A 27,168-nucleotide genomic window follows, 5' to 3' on the forward strand; every position below is an offset into this window, starting at 1 on the left:
TCTCGTCTTCTCCAACATGCATTGATACCACACAGAATACGGTTTTCTACCTTTTCGTGTCAATTGAAATACGACTGTTGATGCAGGCATTGAACCCATGACCTTTGATTCTGCAAACAAGCACTGCAAAAACTGTACTACTACGGTGGACTGTGTGAATGTGAAGTGTCAGTGCAGGACTGCCACTTAGGCATGTGCGAATATTCGAGCACTTGAAATATTTGACCGATTATTATTACAGTATTCAAATTCATTTCGAAACATGTCTAAATTATTCTAAATCAAAGTATTCGAAATGAATGAATAGACATGTATAATCGGTATGTAACCGTTGCAGTGAAAAAGTGCTTTACCGCGTACTTCCCAGGGAGAATCCACACAGTCCCACTTTAATCATAGTAGAATTCAGCGCAAAAAGCAGTGATGAAGGGACACAGTTTGCATTGTGTTTATGCAATTAATTCCTTCTCCATCCTCGATTTTCATTGTATATTCTACTACGATGCTACAGCAACTTGCCAAACAAGCTACTTTTAAGAAGTACCGCACCTTTAAGGCGATTCATAATTTTTAGATTTAAAAGCTTGTTATATCGGCTTATGTGCTCCGAGTACTACGTTATCATTAGCACTCTACCGAAAATCGAACCTGTTCGAAGTAGCTTTCACTTCCTTTTGAACCAAAAGGAACAACATTTGCACACATTTTGTTTCATGAAAAATATTGTGCACATTAATTGGGTCACGACAAACGTGTTCATTTTTTATACAAGCCATATATACTACACATATTCAATTTGAAATTATTCAATTATATCACTATTCTTCTTTGCATTTGCTTCAAACCTATAACTTGGTATTCACACATGCCTACTACCACTCTACTGAAAAGCTACAAAGCTACCTAGCAGCTATATGGCACTTGCAGCACGGGCACTTGCACTAGAAGCCATTCCAGTAAATTCTTGTAGATGCAGTGTTTTAACAGCAGTGGTAAATTACCGAAGTGCTACAGCTACAGCCGACTAATGCTGCTCTTGCTTCCTTTCCTAATCATGGAGAAATGTCACGGTGGGCACTAGAGGTTAATTGATGCGAGAACTGAATCAAATAGCACTATATTAGCTCCTTTTAAGCATTTAGAATATGTACAAGCCCATACTAACCACATAATGACCAGCCAATGCATAACTCAATTATGCATATACAGAAACTAATCTACATTTGCATCAATATCATACTACATCATACGCTACATTCAATGGCAACTCAGTTCTAGGTGATGTTCACATGTTCAGTAGAAGTTCAGCTTTATCACAGGTCCAAAGCAGCAGAAGCTGCCATTTTGGATAATGGAGCAAAATATATCAAAAAGCATAAATAGACAGCACGAGCATTTCTTTATTGTTGACGAGAGATTCCATTTTACGAGCAGAAACGCTTCGCAAGTGCTTTACAGACTGTGAACAGACAAAAAAACCTCTGTTATTTTCTTTTATAATTGCAGCCCATGCCAAGCTCTTAGGAACTATGACTGACTTGACAAAAATGTATAGGGCTGCCGACTTTGTCTCCACCTATAAATAAGATCAATTTCCATAATTTCTTCACAAAAGCACAGACATTCCAGTATAGTACTCTTCATTTTTTTTTGTCTCAACAAACATCGAAACATCTGTTCACACGTTGGATGCATGCCATACTCGACTTTCAAATTGGCATGCATCACATATAAGACAGCATTTATTCTAGCAGACACATGCCCTGGAAGAATCATGCAGAAGTTGCATAAACCACTTTTTCGTCGCATCTCTGGCTTAGCAGATGAGTTGGTTGCTAAACAACACGATGATGCCATGGCACAATGTGACTTGCTTGGTAGAAAAAAAAAAAAAGAAATGTCAGTTATAAAGGTGTGAGCTCTTACAGAGCCGCCCTGATCAAAACAGCAACCTTTATAAATGACTATAAAGGTCAGTCCTGGCAGCAAATCCGCACATCTAGCTGTGCTGCATATGCAATACCAGACCACCACTAATGAGCACAGCAGTGCAGGAGCAGTTCCTCCTCAAAGGAAGTCTTTCGCCGCAAGCCCAAAGACTTGCCACAGCTAAAACCATTCCATGCATTAAGTACGGTTATCACTCCATCTGATACTTTCTCATGAAGAAGCCTTCGCTCAGTGCAATCCAATGAGGTACCCTTGGCACTTCTTGTGTGGTCCCAACAGGCAAATGGTACCATACTGAGACCATAAAGCATCGCTTCCATCTGCCCGTGATAAGACGGCTTGCACTTCCTCCTCCATGTCATCACGAGACGTCTTGGTGGCTTTCCACTGTCCGTGCAGTACCCGACATTAGAGAAGTGGGAGAAGATACACTTGTGCCTGAGTGAAGTAATGGCAGCATCTTGATCACACCTTGTAAAGTGCTGTCGCAAAAGCTAAGGTGCAGAGAAGCCCATGCAATTTCGTGCTGAACTACCCGCATAGTTCGCAAAGACTCCTCACAGACAAAAGTAGAGTAGGTACACGTCAATATGAAGCGGCACACTCTTGGCAGCCTGTTCTTCTCTATCCAGACGTCAAACTTGTGCTCTATCATGTCCATGTGCACCAAACCTCTTGTAGCAAGAGAAAATACCATGACTAGATGAGGGACTATAACAGACATGTGGCCACAGCATTCTCATAACACTGCTCAGATGTACATGGGCGTTTCCTGACCAGTCAACAGCCTGAACATTGATGTTGGCATTGTCTTCATGTGAATCTGCAAAAAAACAATGAAAGTAGACACTAAGTCTCAAAGTACGAAAGCTTTAAGATCTGTACGGTTACATGTTTGGGGAAGTGGTTATTCATAAAGGGACACTGAAGTCAAATGACAATTTACGTGAGAGTGAAAGCTGAATGTATGACGTCTAAACCGACATGACTATCAACAGCAGTGCCCTCCTTACCGAAAAAATTAAGCTAAATGCACGAGAGCACATGCGCCACAGTAGGACTTTCTCAAAAGGATCTCGAGGACGTCACAGTTACAGCCTACAATTAATCACTAGTAATTGAACTAGCTGCACTAAATCAAGTACTTTCCGTGCATCAAGAGATGTAATAAAATGCTGCTTGTTCATTTTGGTTTGACTCATAAAAAAAAAAAAAAAAAACACCAGACGTTACTAGGGGGAATGGCGCGAGTGGTTCAATTTTCGCCTTTAAACTGGACAGGTCGTTCCATCTAGCGGGGCCCAGATGAACCAAGCACGTGTGCCACCTCGAAGCCAATGGCAGGAAATTGTTCAATGGCCATTGTAACTGCTGTGGCTCCCACTGCTTTCGTTCTGCTGCTACTAGTGTCGGTGGCCGCACAGTAAAGCCGGGCAACGTCGTGCACGGCAACAGTGATGTGAGGTATTCTACTTGAGGCAGGTAATTTGAAGTGAGCTAACCCAATGCGGACCACTAAAACGTGATTGCATTTCAAAATAAGCACTTCTTTGGCACAAAAGTAACACTACGAGGTTTCTGGGCTGCTATTTCAACAATTAACATTGACTTAACAGTTGCCATTAGTGTCCCTGTAAGGTGTCATGCTTTTAATTCATAGAATTCACCAAAGCATCGATTTGAGCACATCAATAGTGGTTTCAGAACCTTGGTGCCGGGAAAAAACTTATTCTTAATAAAACATTACACACAAACAGTACAATTAAAAAACAATGAAATTAAAAAGAAACCTTACTTTAGCATTCAGTGGTAGAAGTGGACTTCAGTGTTTTGGAGCCGCTCAAAGAGCAGCATTAATGCTATTTCGGAGCAGCTTTGGCGCAGTAAAAGGAGAGTTTAGGAGCAAGTTCGGAGAACCAAAAGGTACATTTTGGAGCAACACAAGTTAGTTTTGGAGCAGCTTCCTAGAGTCGAACATCATTGTCAAAAAAAATTTTTTGGTAAAAAGAAATTTCAATGATTTTCACTAAACATTCAGTACTAACAAGCTTACCAGGCTTACTGCCTACAAATTGATTGATATGTGGGGTTTAACGTCCCAAAACCACTATATGATTTTGAGAGACGCCGTAGTGGAGGGCTCCGGAGATTTTGACCACCTGGGGTTCTTTAACGTGCACCCAAATCTGAGCACACGGGCCTACAACATTTCCGCCTCCATCGGAAATGCAGCCGCCGCAGCCGGGATTTGAACCCGCGACTTGCGGGTCAGCAGCCGAGTGCCTTAGCCACTAGACCACCGCGGCGGGGCTTACTGCCTACAAATGTGTGCATGTCAGTGCATAATACTGAACATGTCCATTTCATACTCAGCCTGAAACATAACAAAAGATATATTATAGGTGGTAAAAACATGCAACTATTCGTTTACACGAACGTATCTGCAGCAAGGAGCCTTGCTAGTCTCTCCAGAGTTGCAACTGATGCGTAAAACAGCGTATAGACGATTGCGGCACACTTCGCTTGGCAGAAGTTTATTATCTCCGTGCCAATTGAACACACTACTCTGCTCACCTGTGCTCGGACAGGAGCAAAGTGGCAACGAGCAATTCACACTGCCAATTCATGCGCACAGAACATCAAGCCGCCCGGAAAACGCCAGCGTGGGCAGCATAGGCACTGCGCTGCACACAACTAACCAAGATGTGATCCGAGTCCACGTGACCACTCCGTGTTTCAATCAAATTGTCAATTGTCGCTTAGTACCAGATCATGAAAGAGGAGCGCGCACATAAGCATTGCAGAAGGCCAATAGTGTTCGTTTTGTCACCATTTCAGCCACTGCGTGCTATAAAACGATCCTGCGCGAGTAGCAGCCCAGTATATTTTCCACACTTTGTCAGAAAAGGAAGAAGTAAATACTTTCTGACAGGTACTTTGGGCAACAACATTTGCTTTTGACGATGGGGCGTGTCGAGAGGTGCGCATATGCACTTGTAAATGCACGGTGCCGTTTAGTGCATGATCATTGGCATTCATTGAGTGTTCCCGGCTGGTACAAATTATCGAGGTTTCACTGTACTACTAGATAATTTAGAGTTACTCATGTTGGTGCCACCACCTTTGCAGGGAAACAAACCATGGTGATAACAGCAATGAGACGAGCACTAGCAAGCCCCATCAATGAATCAAATTACGTGATCCAACTCCGCTGGATACGATTCCGACCACATCCTTGGTGTGGCCAACACTCAGCATTGCTCGGTCGAGGATAATAGATGGCTGTATTTTGAGGGTTATACTTCCAATCGACAATTATCACGGAAAGTGAAGTTTATGCACAGCCGGTCAGATTGGCATAGCACTTCTACCCCCGAATATTTCTATTGCCCGAGTGGAGCTTGCAATGTTATGAATGTGCTTCTGTCTGCATTTTGAACTCCTGCTTCTCTGTGCAATAAAATTTATACAACTGGCAGTTTTTACTTTCAAGCATCATTCCTACACCCGTTTTTCTGAGTAATATGAGGAGCTGACAACTAAATGAGAATGATACAGGGGCGTAATTTCAATGTTGCAATGTCCCAAAGCATTTTTCTTACTATCAGAGGCACTATCAAAAGTGATCAGCCTCACATGGTGTTAAACAAAGTTGTTTCATTCAATTAATCAATCAATCACATGGTTTTGGGAAATAAAGGACAAACTGAAGTGTATGCCAACTCGTTGCACAGTGATGACATCCACACTCTGCTGACGAAGCATGAAAATTACTGTTACAGCAGGATGCCAAAGAAACATGCTGTTTAAGGCATCTGTTCACTCACCTCTCCGACCGATGTGGCCAGCAGGTTCACAATCTTCTCATGGGGAACAGCCACAACACTCTGTCCGTTTATCTCAATGATGCGATGACCGACTCGGACACCGCCACGCTCTGCAATGCCGCCACGGAGTAGGCTGCAGATAACGCCATTTTGCACACTGAAGCCCAGCTGGTACTTGGTGTCAGGCCGCTTGATCTTGACTTCAACGACAGGTGCACAGGGAACTACTGTCAGCTTGACCACGCTCTGGTGTTTGGTGTTCTTGACGTACGCCTGACAGGTTGAAAGAGGCAGGCCCACAAGGCTAACTCCATTAATAGCAATGATCTGGTCGCCTATGTTCAGCTGTGAGCAGCGGGCGGCTGGACCGTTGTGCGCCATGTTGGCCACGACCACGGTTGGCAGCATAGAGCCCCAGCCACTCTCGACGATGACCATGCCCAGGATCTCGCCCTTGTGCTTGGGCACAACCACCTCCTTCTGGCGCTCCTTTTTGGCAAACATCTCCAACTCGTTTCCAAAAATCTCCTGAGAGTTGAGCACTTCCTGGTAGTCCATTTCTTTGACAAAAGACGAATCCTCAATTCCATTTGCTTTTAGAAACTCCATGTACGCCACCTGCAGGACACCGTGCTATGGTTACACAGTTGTCTAGATTGACTTGGAGATTAACTTAGTGTCCAAAACAAAGACCTTGCAATACTAGTACCAACCAGCACAAGCTCTAAAATGACATTTTATTTTAACTAGCACAGTTGAACTCCATTATATAAGATATGGGGTGTAAACACAACTGGACATATCAGAACCATTCATTTCCATGGGTGGCTTTTTGTGGCTCCGAGAAGGGTGTGCACAAATTACACAGGGATTTCACAACACTAGCGAATGCATACGAAATAATGTGAAATAGTACTGCCGTGCACAGTATATACATAAAATAAAAGAAAATAAATCGGAGCACAAACGAAGTGTGCTTGTTAATGTAACCGAATCAGCATGTACTTTAACTGTCAGATCCAGTCACGAACAGTCTAATCAGAATCACTGATCGAGAAGTGCGATTGAGAATCATTGTCTCGGCCGCTGTCACCTCTCTCCCAAAGCGCATTGTGCTTGGTTCCGTTGAGCATTTTCGAATGCCCCATTTTTTTTAAAGCTCTTCTCGACAATGCTAGAAAAAACTAGGTCCCACGACATGGCAACACCAGAGGACCTATATGTTTCTTGAATGGCAAGGAACTTGCATGAGCAAGCATGCACTTTTCTGCTTTCTCCCGTACCAGTCACACCGATCGTCACACGTTGAAGAACTTCATGCTGAAGTGCTTGGCAGCAGCACGGTTCCCGTTTTTTTGGCAAACTTTACAACAGCAAGCTTGAATTTCACTGTATATATATTTACTGTAGCACATCGCAAGGGAACCGTCAGAACGTGCTGGCCGAATTAACTTCCGAAATCAACCAAGCGTGCGTTGCAGCACTGACGCAGACAATGCAGGGAACAAATGGCATGACAGGCCCACAGTAACAGCAACTACCGTTTATAGAACAACTTTCATTAACGTTGAGTAACGGGCCCTCATACGCCTCCGATGCAGAAAGTTGTCTGTGCTGCGTTACACCCTAGCCGAATACTAGCCGAATATCGCAATGCCCATAGACTATCGTGCCTCCAAGCGGAATTCAGGGGGCATCCTTTTGAGGATGGTCATAGGCAGACGCTCCGTTGTTGGGCTGTGCTAGCCTCAGTGTTAACACATAAGCAAGAAATGAATACTAACCACTTTGCTTGTTTTGTGCATCAGAGAATAAACCTGACCATGCGTGAGACGATGAATCTGATTCGTTCTTGCAGGACGTGAAGCTTTCGTGAAGTGAAAACTGTGGCAACTCGCACTTCCGATTACAGCCCGCAGAGTACACATATCAGCTTTGCAAGATTTTCTGCAGCAAGAGTTAAATGTTATCGACGCACCTTTGCATTCGAAACTTACATTCATTGTACACCGAAAGTCGCACAGGCTCGAAATTTGCTCTCTAAAACATTACCAATGCTGTGCCGCTTGTTTTTGTGAGTTTGTTGATAGATGGCAGCACACTGCAAGCAATTCGCTTGTGAACAGGTTTCAGAGCGAAAGGTTTTCCGTGCCCAGATAAACGCGGTGAGTGACGCAGAGTTGTGTGTGGTTGAAGTCATTCGGAGGAGGGGATTCCTCAGATTGTTTTTAGCAGCGATGTTGAATGAAACCATCATAATGATGAGGATCATTTACTGAACATAGAAGGTCATCAACACACCAAGAGTGACAGCAGGGATTAACGATCAGCTGATAACTCAGGAGGAGCGAATTGCACTTCACGTCCCCTCGTCTGTTAATGTTTTTTCATTCTCGTAAATTCTTCAAGATTGTACAGTCGAATCTCGATAATTCGAATTCGATGGGGGCCGAAAATTCGTTCGAATTAAAAAAAGTTCAAATAAATGAAAGCTAAACGATAGGAGGGCTCACCATGCAGTGACACATGTTCATTGAGCTAACACACGAGCGGGAAGTCTAAGAATTCTTACATTTATTCACAAATCACAGGACATCCGTCATTAATTGAAGTAATCGCTGATGTGCGTATACACACGCTTGCCTTGCAGAGAGTCAATTTCGCACGCAGCTTGCAAAGCATTTCTTCAGCTTCAGCATTCTCCCGGCAAGAGAAGTTGGGTGTGGCAATGTTCAGCGCCAACACTCTCTAAAAACAACGACAATGACGACTGCGTCTCCGCTACTCTCTCTGCTACTATCCTCCGTGCCGCAGCCTGGCCACCATGTGACGAGAAAGGAAGCAGATCGGCATTTGAGAGAGAACCAATACTCCAGGGAATAAAATGAAAAAACTCTATGTCAGCTTTTATTCTTCATTGTTCTCTTCGCGCGGGTCGTTGAAAGGAGAAGGGTCTATGTGGCAGGGACGGGAAAAGGGGAAGCATGGCACCGGCGCGTTGCAGATCGGCATTTGAGAGAGAGCAAAAACTCCACCACAGCCTTTTCTTTCCTTTATTTTTCCGTTGTGCACAGCATTGAGGTGTTAGAGGTGCCGCCACAGGATTGGGCGTGGTGCCGAGAGCATTTTCGGGGCGGGGTATGTTTGAATTCACCGTCGCAAATCCTTGTGCATTCGAATTACAGGGCGTTTTCGCTCATTGGAATACACATAGCTTTGACGGGACCCCAGCGTGAGTTCGGATTAACCAGAAGTTCAAATTAAGCGTGTTGGTATTAATGAGATTCAACTGTATTTGATATATAATATCCTTCAGCGAGGTCAGAACAAAAGCATAGTTTTTCTTGTGCATTGCATGTAGCTCATTTACAGTGGATATTATGGAGTGCTGAACACTGCCAACACGCTCGAGCTCGACCAGAGAAGCAAAATGGTTGGAGCAATGAAACATGCAGTTACGACTACAATCCACGCCCTCTGCTTATCCTGAGCTTCACTGGTACCTTCCAAATTCTGGACAAATTTTCGCAATTTCGATGTGGCGAAAAGCATACATGTGTATTGTTTTTGATATTCTTGTTTCGATCGCACTGATGAAACCTGCAACACCAGAGTGCTGTGAATTGCGCACGGTTAGAGTTTGTGCATGGTTGTCACAAGTGCTACTTAATTGGAAGTTAAAAGCTTGTGTTTCGTTGAAGAAGTAACTCCAATTTGCTGACAGCGCAAGTAATGACAACAGCACAATATGTTTGCAAACCATCGCCATGTTAAACATTCATTCCCGTTCAGCCGCATGGCGCACTACTCGCTAGCGGCCTACTACTGCAGCAAATCCGTCAGGCTGACTCTATACTAATTACAGTGAAACCCCGCTGTTACGTTCCCCACTGCTGTGTTTTCTCAGCTACAGTCGAGCCCGACTATATGGAACCCGTTTATATCAAATTATCCTGTATATCGAACAATTCCTGAACACGGTAAGTTTACATTGAGAATATATAGCAAAAGTTACTGTTTTAACGAACGAAAATGGCAACGACAACTGATATATCAAACTCCATGTGCCTCAAAAGCGCCCCAGCAAGTTGGTTTTCCCGGCACCACGAGGGAAAACTGCCGGCGCCACCCTAGAAAAAGTTGGTTAGATCCGGTTGTGCGCGGGCGAACACCCGCTCCAAAAAGTGATCCTGGCCCGCTTGCAGCACTTACAGCCAATCAGAGGCCGTCGTGCTTTCTCCAAGGCACGGAGGCGGTAGAAGTTAGCGCCATTTTTTCTTTCTTTATGCTTGTGTGCCTGCTGCTGCCGATTCAGCGTGGTCTGTGGTGTTGCCTGTTGGTGCTCTGTGAACTGTATTGGCGCGCTGTCATCATGGCTTGCGCAAAGAAGCAAAATTTGCCATTCGCCGCTGTGTACGAATATGTTGAAGCGGCCGTTTACAAGTGGTTTGTGGACGTTCGGTCGCGAAACATCCCGGTGTACGGCCCTATGATCGAGCAGAAATCCAAGGACCTTGCTTTTCTGTTTGATAGGAATGATTTTCAAGGCGGCTCAGCCTGGCTTCAGCGGTTCAAAGAACGGCACGACATCGTTGGCAAAGCTGTTACAGGTGAAAGCTGAGCGGCAGACCTGGACAGCGTAGAAAATGGCTCGAGCAAAACTGGCGAGATATCACAGCAAGATATAGAGCCCAAGACCGCTCTATTTTGGCAAATGTTGCCAAACAAGACACTTGCGTGTCGTGGCGACAAGACAAGCGGCGGCAAGGCAAACAAAGCTCGTGTGTCCGTGCTGTTGGCAGCTAATTTAGATGGATCGAAAAAGCTTTGACCTCTGGTTGTCGGGAAAAGCACGGCACCGCGGTGTTTTTGAAATGCGTTGTCGCTTCCAGTTACCTACCGAGCAAACTCAAAAGCGTTTATGACCGGGGAGCTTTTCAGCAGATGGCTATCGTCGTGGAATGATGATTTGGTAGGCGAAAATCGCAATGTGTGCTTGCTCGTGGACAATTGTTTATCGCACCACTGCAGTACGACCTTCAGCAACATCGAGCTGCGTTTTTTGCCCTCGAACACGACGTCTGTACTGCAACCACTGGATGAAGGCAATATACGCGCAATGAAAGCCGGCTATCGGAAGCGCCTGGTGGAGAGGCTGCTGCTGAACCTTCGTGTCGGCAGGGAGCTTAAGATCGACTTGCTCGGAGCTATTTCTATGTTGAGTAGATCGTGGGCAGATGTCAAGGAGGAGACGATCCAGAACTGCTTTAGGCATGCCGGCTTCCTCATGTCTGGTGATGACACCCCAAATTCTGACAGCACTGAAGACACCGCAGGTGTTTCCCCCGAAGTTTGGAATGAGCTGGCAGAGTTCCCGGGTGCTATCGACGGATCGACATTCGACGAGTTCGTCAGTGCGGACGATGATGTCCTCATCATGGGTCAATCACAGGATGAGGATTACATTGCAGATGTCGTGCCGACCACGAGCCAAAGCGTCAGCAATATGGAAATCGACGACGGCCCATTGCCTACATCCTCCGAAGTGATTAGTTCAATTGCGTTGGTCTGGCTCTATTGCTTGAATGTAAAAGGTTGCGGGCTCAGTTCCTCCGACTCGTTGGACAACGTGGAGGCGTGCGTGCTGTCGCAGGCAGCGAAGTCGTTGACACAGAAAAAAATCCGGGACTATTTTGTTCCACAGTAGGGCACGCAAGTAAGCCACCATATTAATAAAGTACTTTTCTTCTAGTTTGTTATGTGCCTTTTTGTCAAAACCTATACCGGGCCTATATCGAATTATGCCATATATCGAACTAATAAACGGTTTTTGGCAAGTTCGATATACCCGGGTTCAACTGTATTACATTGTCTTTCATCAGTCCCGACATAGCTTTCACAGAATCCCATGTATTGCGAAACCAGCTGTTACGTCGCAACTGTGAGAACGTTCCTGCACGATGCATCGCAACCTAGTCCACTGAACCAGCCCAGGCACCACCATTTTGAGTTGATGTTTGACAGACTTGGCTTGCCAATGGAACAGGCTGCAAGAAGCCGCAGGTGAGTAGGAGAGGCCGCCCCTAGATGGTCAGTTGTGAAAAGTGCTATCACCATCATCACTGTGCTTCATCACTACGAGATGCCGAGAGTGTGTGACAGTCCCACCGCCGCATGTCGCTCGTTGTGACTCGTCTTCAGTCGCTTTTGTGAGCGCTAAGCTCGTTACCGTTGAACTTGCCAACGCAATCTTTGTCAAGCCTTAATGGCATCGTGTAAGCAGAAAGCGCTTTCCCTTGAGGTAAAGCTGGACATACTTAGATCAATCGACAAGCAGCCAACGCGAAAAAGGGTCAACATAGCCAAAAACCTTGGACTGCCACTGTTAACGCTCAACAGCATCGTCTCAAAGCGTGCCGAGATTGAAGAGAATGCCGTTCTTTTCAGCCCGAAAGCCAAGCAAGCTCGTGGCGCCACGCACGTGAAACTCAACGAGTCTCTTTTCACCTGCTTCAGGCAAGCTCGCACTGCCGGTATCAACTTCGACGGCAACATTTTACGAGAGAAGGCGATAAAAATAGCTGGCAGGCTGAGCATCACTGATTTTGCGGCGTCAAATGGCTGAATCGACCGTTTCTGCAAAGGTACAGCACCGCTTACAATATGGTAAGTGGAGAAGCGGCAAGTGTGAACGTCGGAACAGCTGATGATTGTAAGTTCACATTATCTCCTTTAATGAAAAGTATGAGCCTCGTGACAATTACAACGCTGATGAAACAGGCATCTTCAATCGTAAGCAGCCATCAAGATCGTTAAACCTGAAGGGCGAAGCATGCCACGGAGGCAAATGCAGCAAAAATCGGCTGACGGCGCTCCTTTGCTGCAATTTGGACGGCTCGGACCAACTAAAGCCTTGGGTGATTGGAAAGTTTAAAATCCCACGGTGCTTGAAAAACATTCGCCTGCTGCCATGCCACTACAGACGTAACAGTTGTACGTGAATGACGTGCACTTTGTTTGAAAATTTTCTTCGATACTTCGATAATAAGATGAGTTGACAGTGCAGGAGGGTTCTCCTTTTCCTGGGCAATTGTGCTGCCCACCCGAGAGACTTGCCGTTTCTACAGAATGTCAAACTTTTTTTTTTCCACCAAATACGATACGCCACTTGTAGCCGTTGGATGTCGGGGTCATAAAATGCGGGAAGCATTCATACAGAAAAAGCCTCACCAAGCGCTGTCTTGCGCGTATTGATTGTGGACAGCAGCCTACCACAATTTTGGTACTCAACGCCATGCATTACGTCGCATCAGTGTGGAATGCAGTGCGCGTGTCAACTGTAGAGCACTGTTTCGCGAGGTGTGGGTTCTGTATGGACAGCAAAGAGGAGCCTGCCATCGAAGCTCAACAATCGAAAGCATCCTTTTGTTAGCAAAGGTCAATGAATGTGCTGGGTGCTACGTGTACAACTTACGACGTCTACGTCGCTGTGGATGTTGCCGTCGTGGCCTCGGAGTGCCAGACAACCGCAGAGATCGATGCAAACTCAATCGCAACTGAAGACGGGGACATCGATGACGACGACGAGCATGATCCATACGATTCTGAAGAGTTGTCAGTGGAGTCGGCTCCTCTCAACTTTGGAGAAGCCGTCGCGGCCCTGGACTATCTTCGCAAGTACGTTGCACACCAAAGCGAAGCTGAAAGCAATGCAGGTTTGAACACTATTGAGAAACACGTGGTGCTTACCAGCGAGCAAAAGACGCGGCAGTCAACTATCTCAAGTCTTAGGCTCACCTAGCTGAAATAAATTGTTTGTAGTCAAAGCGCCTGTGCTTTCACTCATTTTTTGAGCTTTCTTCACTCTAGCGTTTCCTCGGCTGTTTTGTTTTTCCTATCCAGTCCACTAAAAAACATATGAACAGGGTTCCACTACCTCAGAGTGTCGTTCAGTTCATACGTCTATTCTATTTCGCGCAGTTTTCTGTAATGCGCACAGGATTATGCAAGACATTGTTATACACAGTAGATCAGCTGACACTACGAGCCTTCGCACTGCGGTGAAAAATGAGGTAGCGAACATATAGCAGCTTTTATCATTTTGGAAAGTATTTTGGTCTGATATAAATTTATTGGATGGTCAAGAGTTCATTCGGTGAGAGCGGCACAGGGCGTATGTCTATCTGTCCTATCTTTTCCTATGTGAGTTCATGGGTTGACCCTCCTCCCGCTGGCATCTTTGATTGCACGGCGCGCCACCTTTCGCCCGTGGGCATTGCGTGGCGACCCGCCTTGAGTCTTTGGGTACGGTATTCTAAGGGACCCTACTTCGGGAAATTCCTTGGAAGAAGATACTTCGCACTCACAGCCCGTTTGACTATGCTTACCTGCTTGGCGAGGTGCGCGCCCTGTACGCCTGTTCAAAGCATTCAAAGGTTTCAAGTGCGCGGGTCGGCGAGCTCAATCGGGTTTGCCGAGGAGTAAATATGGTAATTATTAAAGCAGGAAACTGCAATACTTTCTCACAATCTGCAGCCTCCCCCTATGCACATTAATGCGCAGTTTCAATGTCCCTATACTGAAATAAGGGTTGATCAAGTAATTAAAACATGATGCTCTGATACGAAAGGTCCCTCCATATAGTAACAAATGAAAACTGCAAATGAAACGACTTTCAGGGGACCACGCAGAACCATTGTATAATCCAAGCGTCGTATAATAAAAAACTAAGATTACAGGCAGTGACATTCAGCCTTGCCCAAAGAACGGGTACAGACTACCCCAATAAGCCCACAGCATGACCTTGTACCTTTGAAAAGAAGGTAGATTAAATTATCTTTGCCAGAGGCTGCTAATGACAGAATTACTTAGTTGAAGACTGTGCGAGCACATTTTTATTCTCAAGTTCCAAATAAATCTAATCGAATGCCGAAAACTGCCTGCACGAGAAAACGAAACCAGAACAGTGTAGCCAACAGTCGCCCGTCACAAGAATCTAACACAGTGTCATTGCGATCACGTAATGGCGACGAAACACGAGTTTGCGTAGAATGCCTTCAGGCATGGCTGAGCAGTGCGCGTTGTAATTTGTTGCCTTGTGAAGTGGAACTAGTGGTGTTTCGCTCTTATTATGAACGTTGACGTCAAGTGAAAGTAATTTTGCACGGTGAAAACAGCTGCGTCGCGCCCTTACGCGTGCGCAAGCCTCTGACTGCGAGTGCGACAAAGGCAGGAGATCAGCTGTATGTCGACCAGGACAAGTTTTTACACGGACTGAAAACATGAAAATATCAGCTTTTTGCCAGCTGAAGCCACTCTGTGTGGATAGAGCTTCATTAGGTAAACGAACCCGGATAGGTACGCACGTGATCGCGGCTTATGTAGAAGCGCATGAACTTCCAGGAGAATAAATTTTCTATTTAAAGAGGACATCTTGTCTCACTCTACTCCTCCAATTGTCAATCTAGGGGAAACCAAGTTCATGTTTCGCGCTCGTGAATATTTGGTCGACAGTTGATTAGAGTAAAGGTAGTTTTCTCTTTTCGAACGAAATCTGAAAGTCATCATAAGATGCAAGGTCGGCGTAGAACTGCATCGTATAACCAAGGTTTTTATGACATTATTTCTATGGTGATTTTGCCGAAACCAGACCGATTCATCGTAAAATGGCGGTCGTAACAAAACCGGGGGACATATAATGGAAGCTTTACTGTACGTGTCTCTGATAAAGCGGTTCAACTGTAATGACAACAGTGAACAGAATTGTATGAATGGTAAACAAGGTATGGCAGAGAGTAAAAAAGAGGCATGTAAGAGCAAGTGTTACTATGACCTCATCATTCATTGAACAGCAACACTATAAAGCATTCGTCCTGAACAAGCCTTACCTGGAAAGCCTGACCAATGGACTGTGCAATGAACTGGGCCTCTTCCGACTCAAACACGTGGCAGACCATCTTCGGAGTGCGTCGCAGCTTACTCCCGCCTCCCGCATCATCCTCCAGAGTTCGCCTCCGTGCCATTAGCACCACCAGGTCCCCAATGTCCGCAATGTAGGAGATGCTTCGCAGTGCATGGTCCATCATGATCTCCTGCAAGTAAAAACACACAGGTGATGTCGAAATGCTTCCATGATTCCATGATATCACCTTTCTATAGCACTATGTTTGTCCCCTGAACTAAACAATACAAATACATTTACAATGCAAAACAACTGCTGTGATTATCGTTGTCAGAAAGAAACAGCATATGCATTAAGAAAGCTGTTTTCAAAAAAAAAAAAAACTGATGTTGAAATGTCAAAACAAAACCTCATTATGGGGTGTGATATAGCTGGGGACCCTCGATTAATTTTGGTGACACTAAGTTATTCAATGTGCACTTAAGCTCAATCAAATGATCATTTATGCATTTCATGCACATCGAAATGCAGCTGTTGAGGCCGGGATATACCAAACAACCTTAAGTTTATCAATGCAAGACAACAGCCACCAAGCTGTCGTGGCAAGCACGTAGAAGTGACCACTGAGAAGCAACTGGAGCGGCTACCTTGAGGTCTGTATTCAGCACCATGATTTTCTCAGTGGAGATGAACAGGTCCACTTCAGTACTAGGTTGCGCTTCTCCTTCGGGAGCCTGTACAAAGCATCGAAACACCATTCACCATGACCGTTATACATGACACTCGCATCACATTTATCTTGATAGATCAAGAGATTGCATGCATGATTTTAATGACAGAGTAGCTTGTCACACATACGTATAGCGTAGTGTCGTTTCATGCTGAGCGTGCAAAATTTCATATATCTCTCTCTACTTAATATAATCAATTATGTGTACTTATAAAGTGCAAGTACAGGGTGAGTTTCTTTGAATGACACGCTGTAAACTCTAATAATTTTTCCTTGGCTGGGCACTTGAAAATGAAATGTCATATTACACTATTAAAAAAAAAATGAGCAGCAGGCTTCAAAAAAAGAGAGAGAGAGAGAGAGAATGATTCCTAAAGTAAAAGCTAAATGCCTTAAGTCACTCTACATGCTATAACCAATGATGCAGACAGTTTATGATGACAATTTCTTTAACAGACGTACTCACCAGGGACTTAATCCATGAAGCAGTGGTAGAAGGAAAAACAAAGCAAGCATGAGCTAAATTTACAGTTTTCGAAAGGGCAAATCAAACTTCAAGTTCTCTGTTTTACTCACCACAGTAAGGTTACCGAAGCAAATGCAGTGTTAACCAACACACCACAACGCAGATTAATTTAATTCCACGTGAGCACAACTGGTCACAAGCCACTTACAATGTCATTAGTGTCGGACTCAAACAAAACCAGAGAGAAAACACTGAACTGTTAATGGCCACCACTGGCTGCAAGTGATCAACTGTATTATAAGAGGCCGCATAAAAAATAACAAGTAATTATAGAAGGCAAGCAGTCTCATATTACTAATGCTACTACTGGAGCTCTTCAGGAGCTAAACCCCCCTGTGCACACTAACATTACATAAATCCCATCAATCAAATCAATTAAATCTGTGAAATGCTCTATCACAATATTTGCCAACTCATGGGAAACTCTAGCTATTCACTGAAAGAAACTCTGCATTCATTTAAAGATTCAATACGAAGCCTTGAACCGGAAAATGCTGTTCAGCCATGTACATCACAACAGGGGTGTTCAAGTAAGCTGTTGTAGTTTGTCAGTACCCACTGTAAAAATCTGAGACAACACAACCGATATCTTGAGCAAAGCAAAGCTCCATGTAAGCAATCGGTTATCGTTGGAGACAAGCAGGGGGATAAGTGTTTAAACAGACCTTGATGCGCGACACGGCCTCCTCTGCCTGGATCATACGAGTGGCTTTGGTGGGCTGCCCCTCACACACTAGCTGCGTCGACCCCAAGTAGCGGGCTCGGAAGAGCACCCCTTCAATCAGCACTGCCGGTTCATGTACCAGAACTGCAGAAATGCAAAACAAAACACTTACATCCAGCAGAAGGCCGGTAGTACAATAAACAGTACAACAAACAGCTAAACATGGTTGTCAACATGTCTGAAAGTGCTGCAACTGCAGCACCTTAAAAGGAGCATTGAGATATATCAACCTTCTTTCTCTGCTTTATAAACTCGCAGAAAAAAAAAGAAACCCTAGATGCAACATCAAAATATAAACAATTTCCTGAAACTACAAACTAGTTTCAGTTTCACCAGTGAATGATGCCATGATATGTTGTGCTTGCTAATTTCTTGCTATTAGGAAAACTGACAGGTAAGACAATCTGCATCATTTTTATTGCAATAGCAATTATATGGACTCTCTCGGCTGGATTTCACCATCGGCGTCATGCACTGCATATGTATACGTGTCTATATATATGAAAACATAAGAAAGGAAGAAATCCCAGAAAAAAAGACTCTGCCGCGCAAAATCGAACAAGGGACCTCCGCGTCGTGAATGCGAGGCGTTAACCACTGAGCCACTGAGAGGTATCTCCTTCAACATTCAAACAGCGAGCTATTCATATCTACCGCTTACCGCGGTTGGCAGGCATCTCGGAGGGGACTATTGTGTTTTCAGCATTATCAGCAAGATGGCACAGTGAGCGCGCGGTGGCTTTCATCTCTCACGCGTACTTTGGCCCGCGTAGAGAATAAGGGGGTGTATGCTTGATCGCGCGCCCTTATTTTGCAGTGGGGAGAACCGTACATGTTGGCTAGCCTTTGAGTTTCGTCTGCATGATTCTGTTGTAGTTACTGGGCGCACAAAGGCTACTGCAATCATTGCGCAGCCTCCGTTAGTGAAAAGGGCATGCTTTTCAGGCGCAACGTAGTAACAACTGAGACGCTTATTCGGGTTAATCTGTACCTGTAAGCACATTTCGCGCGTCCTTTGTGCATGAGAAACGCGAGGCACGTTTCGATCTGCTTACCATTCTGCATGTGACCTTCAAATTTTTTGCTATCGCGTTCATTGCTTCGCCTTTGCGGCAAAGCTGTGACTTTTTATTAACAATGCTGCGCCAACTTTCCAATCATAAGAAGTTGTCAGATTTCTCGCTCCTGTTCATCATGTCAGAATAATATCGACAAGTCTTGAATCTTGATTGATATGTGGAGTTTTAACGTCCTAAAACCACCATATGATTATGAGAGATGCCGTAGTGGAGGGCTCTGAAAATTTCGACCACCTGGGGTTCTTTAACATGCACCCAAATCTGAGCACATGGGATTACAGAATTATCGCCTCCATCAAAAATCCAGCCGCCGCAGCAGGGATCCGATCCCGCGACCTGCGGGTCAGCAGCCGAGTACCTCAGCCACTAGATCACAACGATGGGGCAAGTCCCGCATCTTCAGAGAAATTTAGTATCAACTAGAAAAATTTCCAACCTTTGTGCTTACCAAGTATCATCATTTTACAATGTGTTCGTGGAGTTTTCAGACCTTGTTAAGCAGAAGTCAATGCTCTTTTAAAGTAATCTAACACAAAGTAATCACCCTTATATGTAGTCGTATGTAAGCAATAGCAATTAAAGTTGGTACCCACAGCCTTTTCTTTATTATTTTTATTCTGCATGCCGAGCAGCAAAAAAATTAATTTCTGCTCAGTTAATTTAAGTGATTAAATGAAGCCTTCTCAGTGGTTTTATTACAATTCAATTACAAACTTTATTAATCCATGCTGACAACTTAAAAGGAAGATATCCCCAGTACTGTTCCTCCACTCATCACCCCACAAGAACTCCCAAGAAGTGAAAGCAGAGCCCTCTTTGACAGAAGTGGCCATCACAGTTTGTTAAGGCTCAGAAACTATTCTTGAGCACAATGCCCATGAGTAGGCCACACCAATGTCTGGTTGAATGCACTTTTGTAAAGTGCATTTCATTAAACATTCTCAAGTCATTGAAGTGAAGGACACACAATAGCAGAGCCTCCTTAAGTTGAAGAGTGATTGTGTAGTCAAGAATAACTGTAAGTTGAGGACTGTTTATGAATATGAGGGGTGAGTGCACACATTGTCATAACAAATTAAGTCTTGCACAGGCACACATAGATGTGAACACTAACTCTTTAATTTATCCAGTGCTGCATACGGTGAATATGAACAAAAACTTAACGACACAGAGAAGCACAAAAGCTTAGAATAGTAGCACCCTCTGCGCTCATTTGTACTTGTAACATTCATGCCCAATTTTAAATGCATCACAAAAGGAACAAGGACAACCAGACCAGCTTATAGATAATATAAATCCTGCACTTTGCTATATAAAATACAATAGTTCACACCAACACAAATCAGTGAAGTGCAAAAGGACTGAGCACAAAGCTTTCATAAATACTACTGACCTTCCTTCGCCCGACAAACTTTCGTCAAACTCTTACTACATATCATTTAGGTTTCCTTAAATTCGTACAGACAGTGCCGTGAAAAAGTTGTGCATTACCTTTAATTGCTCAACTCTAGCAGCACAATGAAATCAGGGGCATTATGCCTCCTGAAAATACACACTCCTAGAGTAGATGGATAACACAAGTGATATGCACCATAACCACATATAACAGTGCTCACTTTTCACTGGTGAAATTCAATTTGTTAATTATCCCACTGTCACTTGTCCTGAAACACAATAACATTGCGATAGTTCTAGGTTCAGCAAGATGAACCTAGAAATCAAAATGCAAGCAAAGTTCAACTGCGCAGCTCACGCCTGAACAGCGAAAGAGTGAACTCAATTCAAGGGCCTCGTGTACAAAGCCTCGTGCACCAAAGCATTCACGGCACCCGTGCAAGTTAAGCGTGTGTCTTCCAAATGCAAAAAGGAAAAGTTGAGCGTGTGTCATCCAAATGCAAAAGGAAAAGTTGCAAGTGCACACGTAGAACTCACCAAAATGGGTGACAGTGTTGGTGATCCAGGCGCACAGAGAGAGCAGTGAGCAAGTGAAGGCAAGAAAAGCAGATGAAGACAGTGCAGAGGAAATGGAATCAAATAAATGCGCCCAAGGCCACATGACACCAACGAAGCTGCCAGCACTTCTATTCTGCAAGAAACATCCACCTCTGCTTGCACTGGCGCTGGTTGCACATAGCTCACGAAATAAGGGCATAGGAAAAAAAGAAAGCAGTATGTCTTGCAGTAATACCCCCCACCCCCCTACGAAAAAAAGAAGAAAGCTTGGCACCATACTCATGAAGACTGTAATCTTCGAAAGCACTAGAACATTATATTAGGCAAGTCTTAGCAGATGTTACGCCTTCCCCTCGAGCTTAAATCAGTTTGGACACTGGCGTTAGGGCTCGTGCTGAACAATGGGTTTATTCAGAGACAGTCGGCGCATGTTCACAGCAGCATACGATATAAATTGTTGAAAAACACCGAGAGAAGGAAGATGGATAGCTCACTAGCATTGAAGTGTTAATTTGGTGAAAACAAAAACATATGCAGCGAAGTTAAAAGAAAATACAAAAAGGGGAAAAAAAGAAACACAAATATGTTCCAAATTAAAGAATCAATGAGCCAAACAATAAGTGTCTCAGAGCAAAAACAATGACGTGTTTGGCAAGCAATAGAAGCAATTACATAATAATATCTTTAAAAAACACCACACATACGGTAGTTGCAAGCACAGAATACAGATTTCAGTTGATAGGTAGCCACATGTGCATTCACACAATTGTTCTGCCTTTTCTGTTTTAACAGACTACACAGCAGGGGAATCATGCCTTGTACGGCGTTTTTTTTTTTTTTTACTTGTAATTTTGCTGCGCCTCTTTAACTCCATTGAATAACTGAGAATCAAACTGCATCACTTACCTTCCTTTGAAGTGTTTTTCTTTTTTCCCACAGAATTCTGGGCCTGTGTAAACCACAATGGACACAAAGCAATGCTCAAGGGCAAGCAGAAGGAAAGAGGAGAAAAAGAGGTGTTGGAAAGTAGTCAGATTACCTTGTCGTCAAAAAAGCCCCGGTCATCCGACCTCTGCGCCCCTAGAAGTCGGTCGGTTTCCTGATCTGTGTCACAATCTGGGTTGCAGACATGCACATAGTAGGCATGTTGTGTTAGTTCACAGCAAACCACACATAGCAGGAATATATTAGGGTATAAAAGCTGAGTGTTTTGGGCTCAACCAACACAAAACAATTTTGAAAATGACAATACCACATTCGCAAATATGTGCTTCAGTGCGATCATCCCATCATTTGATGGTTGCACGGAGTCCATCTACACCTACTGAATATAACATAACAATGGAATAACAGTTTCTCAAGCAGTTTCTAAAATGCAATGAACCAAGAGCTCAAAGAAAATGGCTATTTCCTACTTCTGATTGTTCTTGCTAGCTCTGTCTAATTTAGCATACACGGCACTGCCTGCTATCACCATTTAATGCCTTACGGTATTAATGTTCTAATGTCATTGTAGCCTGGAAATATGGCAAGGCTATAGAACAGCACGCTTTTTATGCTTAGTACTACACACAAACCATCTATATTTATTCACAACAGCCCCTAAACCATTCTCCTGCTTTTTAAAATATAGTTATACTAACCCAACAGTGATTGTCAATGTTCAAGATTCCTCAAGACAGCCCACAAGAATCGTACAAAAACCACACAGGCCACAGACCACACAGCCAATTGCACACAGGTATATTGCAGAAGTCGGCAATCAACTTGCTAATGCATTTTGAATAGCTTTATGTGTACACAGCTTTGTTCCCTATGTCAGGAGTAAAGCTAGAAATGGTAATAACAATATGCCATAACAATACGCCAATTTACACTTCCCTACGTTTCATTGCAATACGTGAAAAAAAAAAAAGAATATTGTCCACCTCTTATCATGAAAGTCGTAACGTTAGGTAGTAGCACAAAGTTGCAAAAAAATACTTGCACAGAAAGGATTATTAGAAATGAAGATTCAGTGTCGAATAAAGATTTGTTCTGGTCACGGGTTCGTGAACTCTGGGGCAATCACTTCACTATTTGATCTGACGAGGAAGCTAGCATGCAGCATAAGTGGCAAATCAGTTCTGCAGAAGGCCACAGAACTGATTTGCCTATGTTTTCAGCACTAACAACTTTCAGCCTGCAACATGGGTTCTTTTATGGATTGCACAATATGGCCGACAGGCGATTTAGCTCAGCGGCGTTTAGTATGTCTGTTGAAAGAGTGTAAGAGGATATGGCTGGAAAGCTGTGTCAATGGTTTATAATTATGAGACCACCACAGTGGTACAGTGAACTAGTTTTACCCAAAGTTTAGCCTTTTTTCTTCACACACGATAAGCCTCAAAACAGCTCTTTGAAGCACAGACCAACAAACAAAATGAAATCTGCGACTGTGAAATGTTGCCACCACTTAACAACATGAGTATTCAAACAGCCCAAAAGGGTATTAGTGTGGGATCCACTCGAGGGGCAATTTGCATGCATTTCATGGAACTGCAAGAAAACAATATTAGCTCACCATCATCAGGGGCCTGGTCTTCTCGGGTAGACTGAGAAAGTCTGAAAGTACAAAGTACTTTCAAGCAGGCTCTACGGGCCCTTTTCATTCGCAACGCTATTGATATCAAGCAACAGCACTGACTGAAGAATGTTTAGACTGAAACAACCATGTGATCGCACTAAGCAGTTACAATATTGCTCTCAAAATTAAGAATGATTGACATAGCCCAAATGCATGAATTTTCACTTGCAAGGGATGACGTGAAACCAGAATTGCATAACAAAAATTCCTCGCTGCACAGCACAATAGCTCATATGAATATTTTGAGTTAGAGTGAACCTGCACCCTTTAATGCAGTTGTGATCGAAATGCAGTTTAATGCAGTTGTGTTCGAAAGGTCTAGCATCAATCTATGTTTAAAACTTTTACAAGTAGGGGTTAGTTGAGAAGTTATAATGTGGGAAACTTTCACAATTAGGATTGACCTAATTAAAATAAGATATTACACAAACAATTTTCATGCCACTTGAATCAAGGTTTTGATAAATTATTATAAATGAATTATGAAGCCTAGTTTACACAACATTCAAAATGAAATAGACGTAACTAAGGCCACACGGAAAGTTGGTTAAGTTGACAAAACATTTTATGAACAGGTTTAGGAAAAGTGTGCAAACAGATTGAACAAAGCAGTACGTGTGTTGTGTTTGTTTTCCATGCCAGCTGTTCGCACCAATTTTTCCTACATAATTAATTGGTATTAGAGTGTTACATTCTTTAATGAAGGCAGGGTTAATGTGTCTTTCTTTTATTGCTATCATGAAGTGACGTTATACATTTCAAGTTCCATGGTGATTAATAACTAAGGCAAGAATAGACATGACAAAAAGCATGTCGATCATATTAGGGGCAGCAAGAGCAGAGCTGCATGTGCATTACTCAAAAGTTACAGCAAATTGGCAATGCTAGGGATCCTTCTAGCGAAAATCTCTCACACGCACTGGAAATGATTCAGAACAATTCTATTCGTTTTATTTGCTCTCAGTACAGTCGCACTGCCAGCATAACAGCAATGAGAAATGATTTTATTTTACCAACTCCTGCATCTCGATGTAAAACACACTGTCTAGTTCTTTTTCATAAGCTTTACTATCATCCACACTTGAATAACGAACTAATCAGTCCTCTGCAGTATGTTTCTAATAGACTAGACCATATACATTAAGTCGGAATTCCACCAAGTAGAACTCACGCATTTCTAATTCATTTCTACCGCGTGCATCAAAAGAATAGAATTGCCTTCCCGCGCCAACAGTAAAAATTAGTGGCTCTGATTTATTCAAACGTGCTTTACCAGTGACACCATCGTTTTTTGCACACTTAGTCTACATGGTGTATATGCTATTTGTCATTTTACATGACACATGGTCGTATTTCACCCTTCACTGCGTTACAATTATTTCTTTTCTTTGTTGTCCTCCACCAATTGCCAATGTGTAATATTGTTGGGTTACTTATTGTGTTATTTATACTAATAATCTCTACATATTGTGCAAGTTTATTCTCTTATTGTATATCTGGAACACTTCTTTTGTAAATATAACCGTTCCCCTCTGTAATGTCTATAGAACGTGGGGGTAAATAAATAAATAAATGCGGCTATCGGACAGTACTGTCCTGATACAAGGATAAGATCACTGCATGTGACCTCATACGAACTGACTGTGTGGCAAGCCCCCGTTGCGAGAGTGCGGCACCATTAGTGACACACACTAAATACCAGCAGATCATCACTTTTGATTGATTTGTGGTGTTTAACGTCCCAAAACCACTATATGATTATGAGAGACGCCGTAGTGGAGGGCTCCGGAAATTTTGACCACCTGGGGTTCTTTAATGTGCACCCAAATCTGAGCACACGGGCCTACAACATTTCCGCCTCCATCGGAAATGCAGCTGCCGCAGCCGGGATTTGATCCCGCGACCTGCGGGTCAGCAGCCGAGTACCTTAGCCACTAGACCACCGCGGCGGGGCAGAGAGATCATGCATTTTACCTGGGCACCCAGACAGGTGGGGCGTCCCCTCTTTCGGCAGGGCCGCAGCTCTTGAGTGCCAGGCGCTTGCTGTGTTGGATGGCCTGCTGGATCTCGCGGATGGCGTCGGACACCACATCATCCGAGGGCGGCTGCGTGCCTCCCCCGACCGAGCCTTCCGTGTCCGACAGGTGGCCGCTCGAGAGGCCGTCCTCGAGCACAGGCATGGCCAGTGGTGCGTCGGCAGAGCCCGCTAGTGACATGGCCTCGCTGGCCGACTCGCAATCCGTACCGTCGGGCGAAAGCGTCAGATTCCTCGTCTGCTCGTCCATCTGTTCGCCGGTCTCGGTACTGCTGTTACTTCGCGGCCGCGGACTCAGCCTGCTCCCGGCACTCCCCGGGTCGGGACTGGCCGCCAGCGGCGGCGTACCGCCGAGGCGCGGGGGGCTGGGGGGCCGAGGACTCGGAGGGGTGCGGGGGCTCGGCGTGGCTCCCGCCAGTCGCTGACCGACGTACGAGCTTCCGCACACCGTGGTTTCGTCCGCTTCTGGCTGGGCGTCGGTAGCCACGCGCTGCGGGTAACCGGGCCGCGGTCCGTAACGGCGCGGTGAACCCTCGTACTGGGCGATGGGCACGTTACCGATGAGCCGCGCCGGTGCGTTGGTGGAACGCTCGTCGATGTCGTCGTAAACTTCGGCGCCGCAGACCGGCGCCTCGTACACGAGCGGTTCGTCCTCCCACGCCTCGGCGGCATCGCGCTGGCGCCGCTTGGGTCGACTCCGACTCTTGCAGAAGATCTCCCGTCCGCCGGCAATCTCGATTCGCGACGGCGTGTCGTAGGCGCTCACCACGGAACCGTCCTCCATGGGGTGGTGGTTGTTGTTCAGGCTGTCCGCCTCATCGTCGTCGTCTAGGGAGTGGCCGTCGTGACGACCTCGGCACTTTGGGAAGAGCCGCGCCACCTCGTCCGTGTCGCTGCTCGCCTCGCTCGACGGGTGCATGCTGCCGATGGCCCCTGAGCCTCCTGAAATGCCCCCAAAACGCAGGTTACATAACCGATTCGAGGATGCCGGCAACGCACGACGCCTTGCACGAGCACCCGAAGAACGGGAGATCGAACTACCCGAAACCATTCACGCCTACGCCTCGCGGAAGTCGAAACGATTGGAAGACTCAACGCTCCACACAATTTTCCCGATCGCTTGGCGAGAGACAAGTGAAAACACCTGCGGACGAGCCAGGCGGTGGTCTCGATGACCAAACCGCACGCTGGTAGCGTTGAACCCTGGCTACATCAGTTCAGGATCGATCGGCGTAAGCAGATGATTCATGCTTGAGAAGATAACACACCTTAGCGCATGCTTCCGGCGACGTTTACGTATTAAAATCCGTGAACGCGTAACAAAATCGACACTCCGGAATACCAGTTCACGCATTATTTGTGCAAAACGGATACATTCGCGAGATCAGTGAGCAGCGGAGCCGGTGGTTACAATGAAGTTTCGTGCACATTCGTCGAGACGTACTTGAGAGCTTGGAAACCGAACTTTACGTTTCTATGGGTGAGCGATGGAATTTTACACCAACGTCATTACGTGTACAAGCTTACAGGGTGAAATATTAATTAGAAACGGGGAAAGCAGCGCAGGCTGAAAAGTTAGGCTTACCCAATACCGAGGTAGACAGCCCCTGAAAGCAGGGGTATGGCGGTAGGCATGGATACACGCGAGCGGTCAGACCTGGTCCCCGGGCCTAGGGTGGCCTCGCTGATGTTTCACAACGGCTGCCAGGGCAGAGCCCACGACGCTGGCCGTCGCCGCGAGGGCGGACACACACAGCGCCCACGGACACCCATAACTGCGAAGCGCTCGACGTCGCACCCTACGGTTCCTCGATGCG

The 27,168-nt window shown here is 44.9% G+C and overlaps 1 protein-coding gene across 3 annotated transcripts; it reads right to left on the reverse strand.

Moving 5' to 3' along the window:
- Positions 1-1,380: 1,380 nt before the first annotated feature.
- Positions 1,381-27,166, reverse strand: LOC119188085 (protein lin-10). Of its 3 annotated transcripts, none has more exons than XM_075894423.1 (10): positions 26,937-27,166; positions 25,291-26,293; positions 23,254-23,294; positions 21,730-21,806; positions 21,597-21,639; positions 17,600-17,721; positions 16,326-16,412; positions 15,665-15,868; positions 5,778-6,395; positions 1,381-2,773 (listed from the first exon to the last, which is right to left on the reverse strand). In XM_075894423.1, the coding sequence occupies exons 2-10, from the start codon at positions 26,268-26,270 to the stop codon at positions 2,702-2,704; spliced, it is 2,244 nt and encodes a 747-aa protein (XP_075750538.1). In that variant the 5' UTR covers positions 26,271-26,293; positions 26,937-27,166; the 3' UTR covers positions 1,381-2,701. The 3 variants fall into 3 exon arrangements, with proteins under 3 accessions (XP_075750538.1, XP_075750537.1, XP_075750541.1); XM_075894422.1 differs by having other exon boundaries at positions 17,600-17,742; XM_075894426.1 differs by lacking the exons at positions 21,597-21,639; positions 21,730-21,806 and having other exon boundaries at positions 17,600-17,742.
- Between the last annotated feature and the right edge of the window lie 2 nt (positions 27,167-27,168).

Source organism: Rhipicephalus microplus, chromosome 1 (assembly GCF_043290135.1).
Source record: "Rhipicephalus microplus isolate Deutch F79 chromosome 1, USDA_Rmic, whole genome shotgun sequence".
Classification (NCBI taxonomy): Eukaryota; Metazoa; Arthropoda; class Arachnida; order Ixodida; family Ixodidae; genus Rhipicephalus; species Rhipicephalus microplus.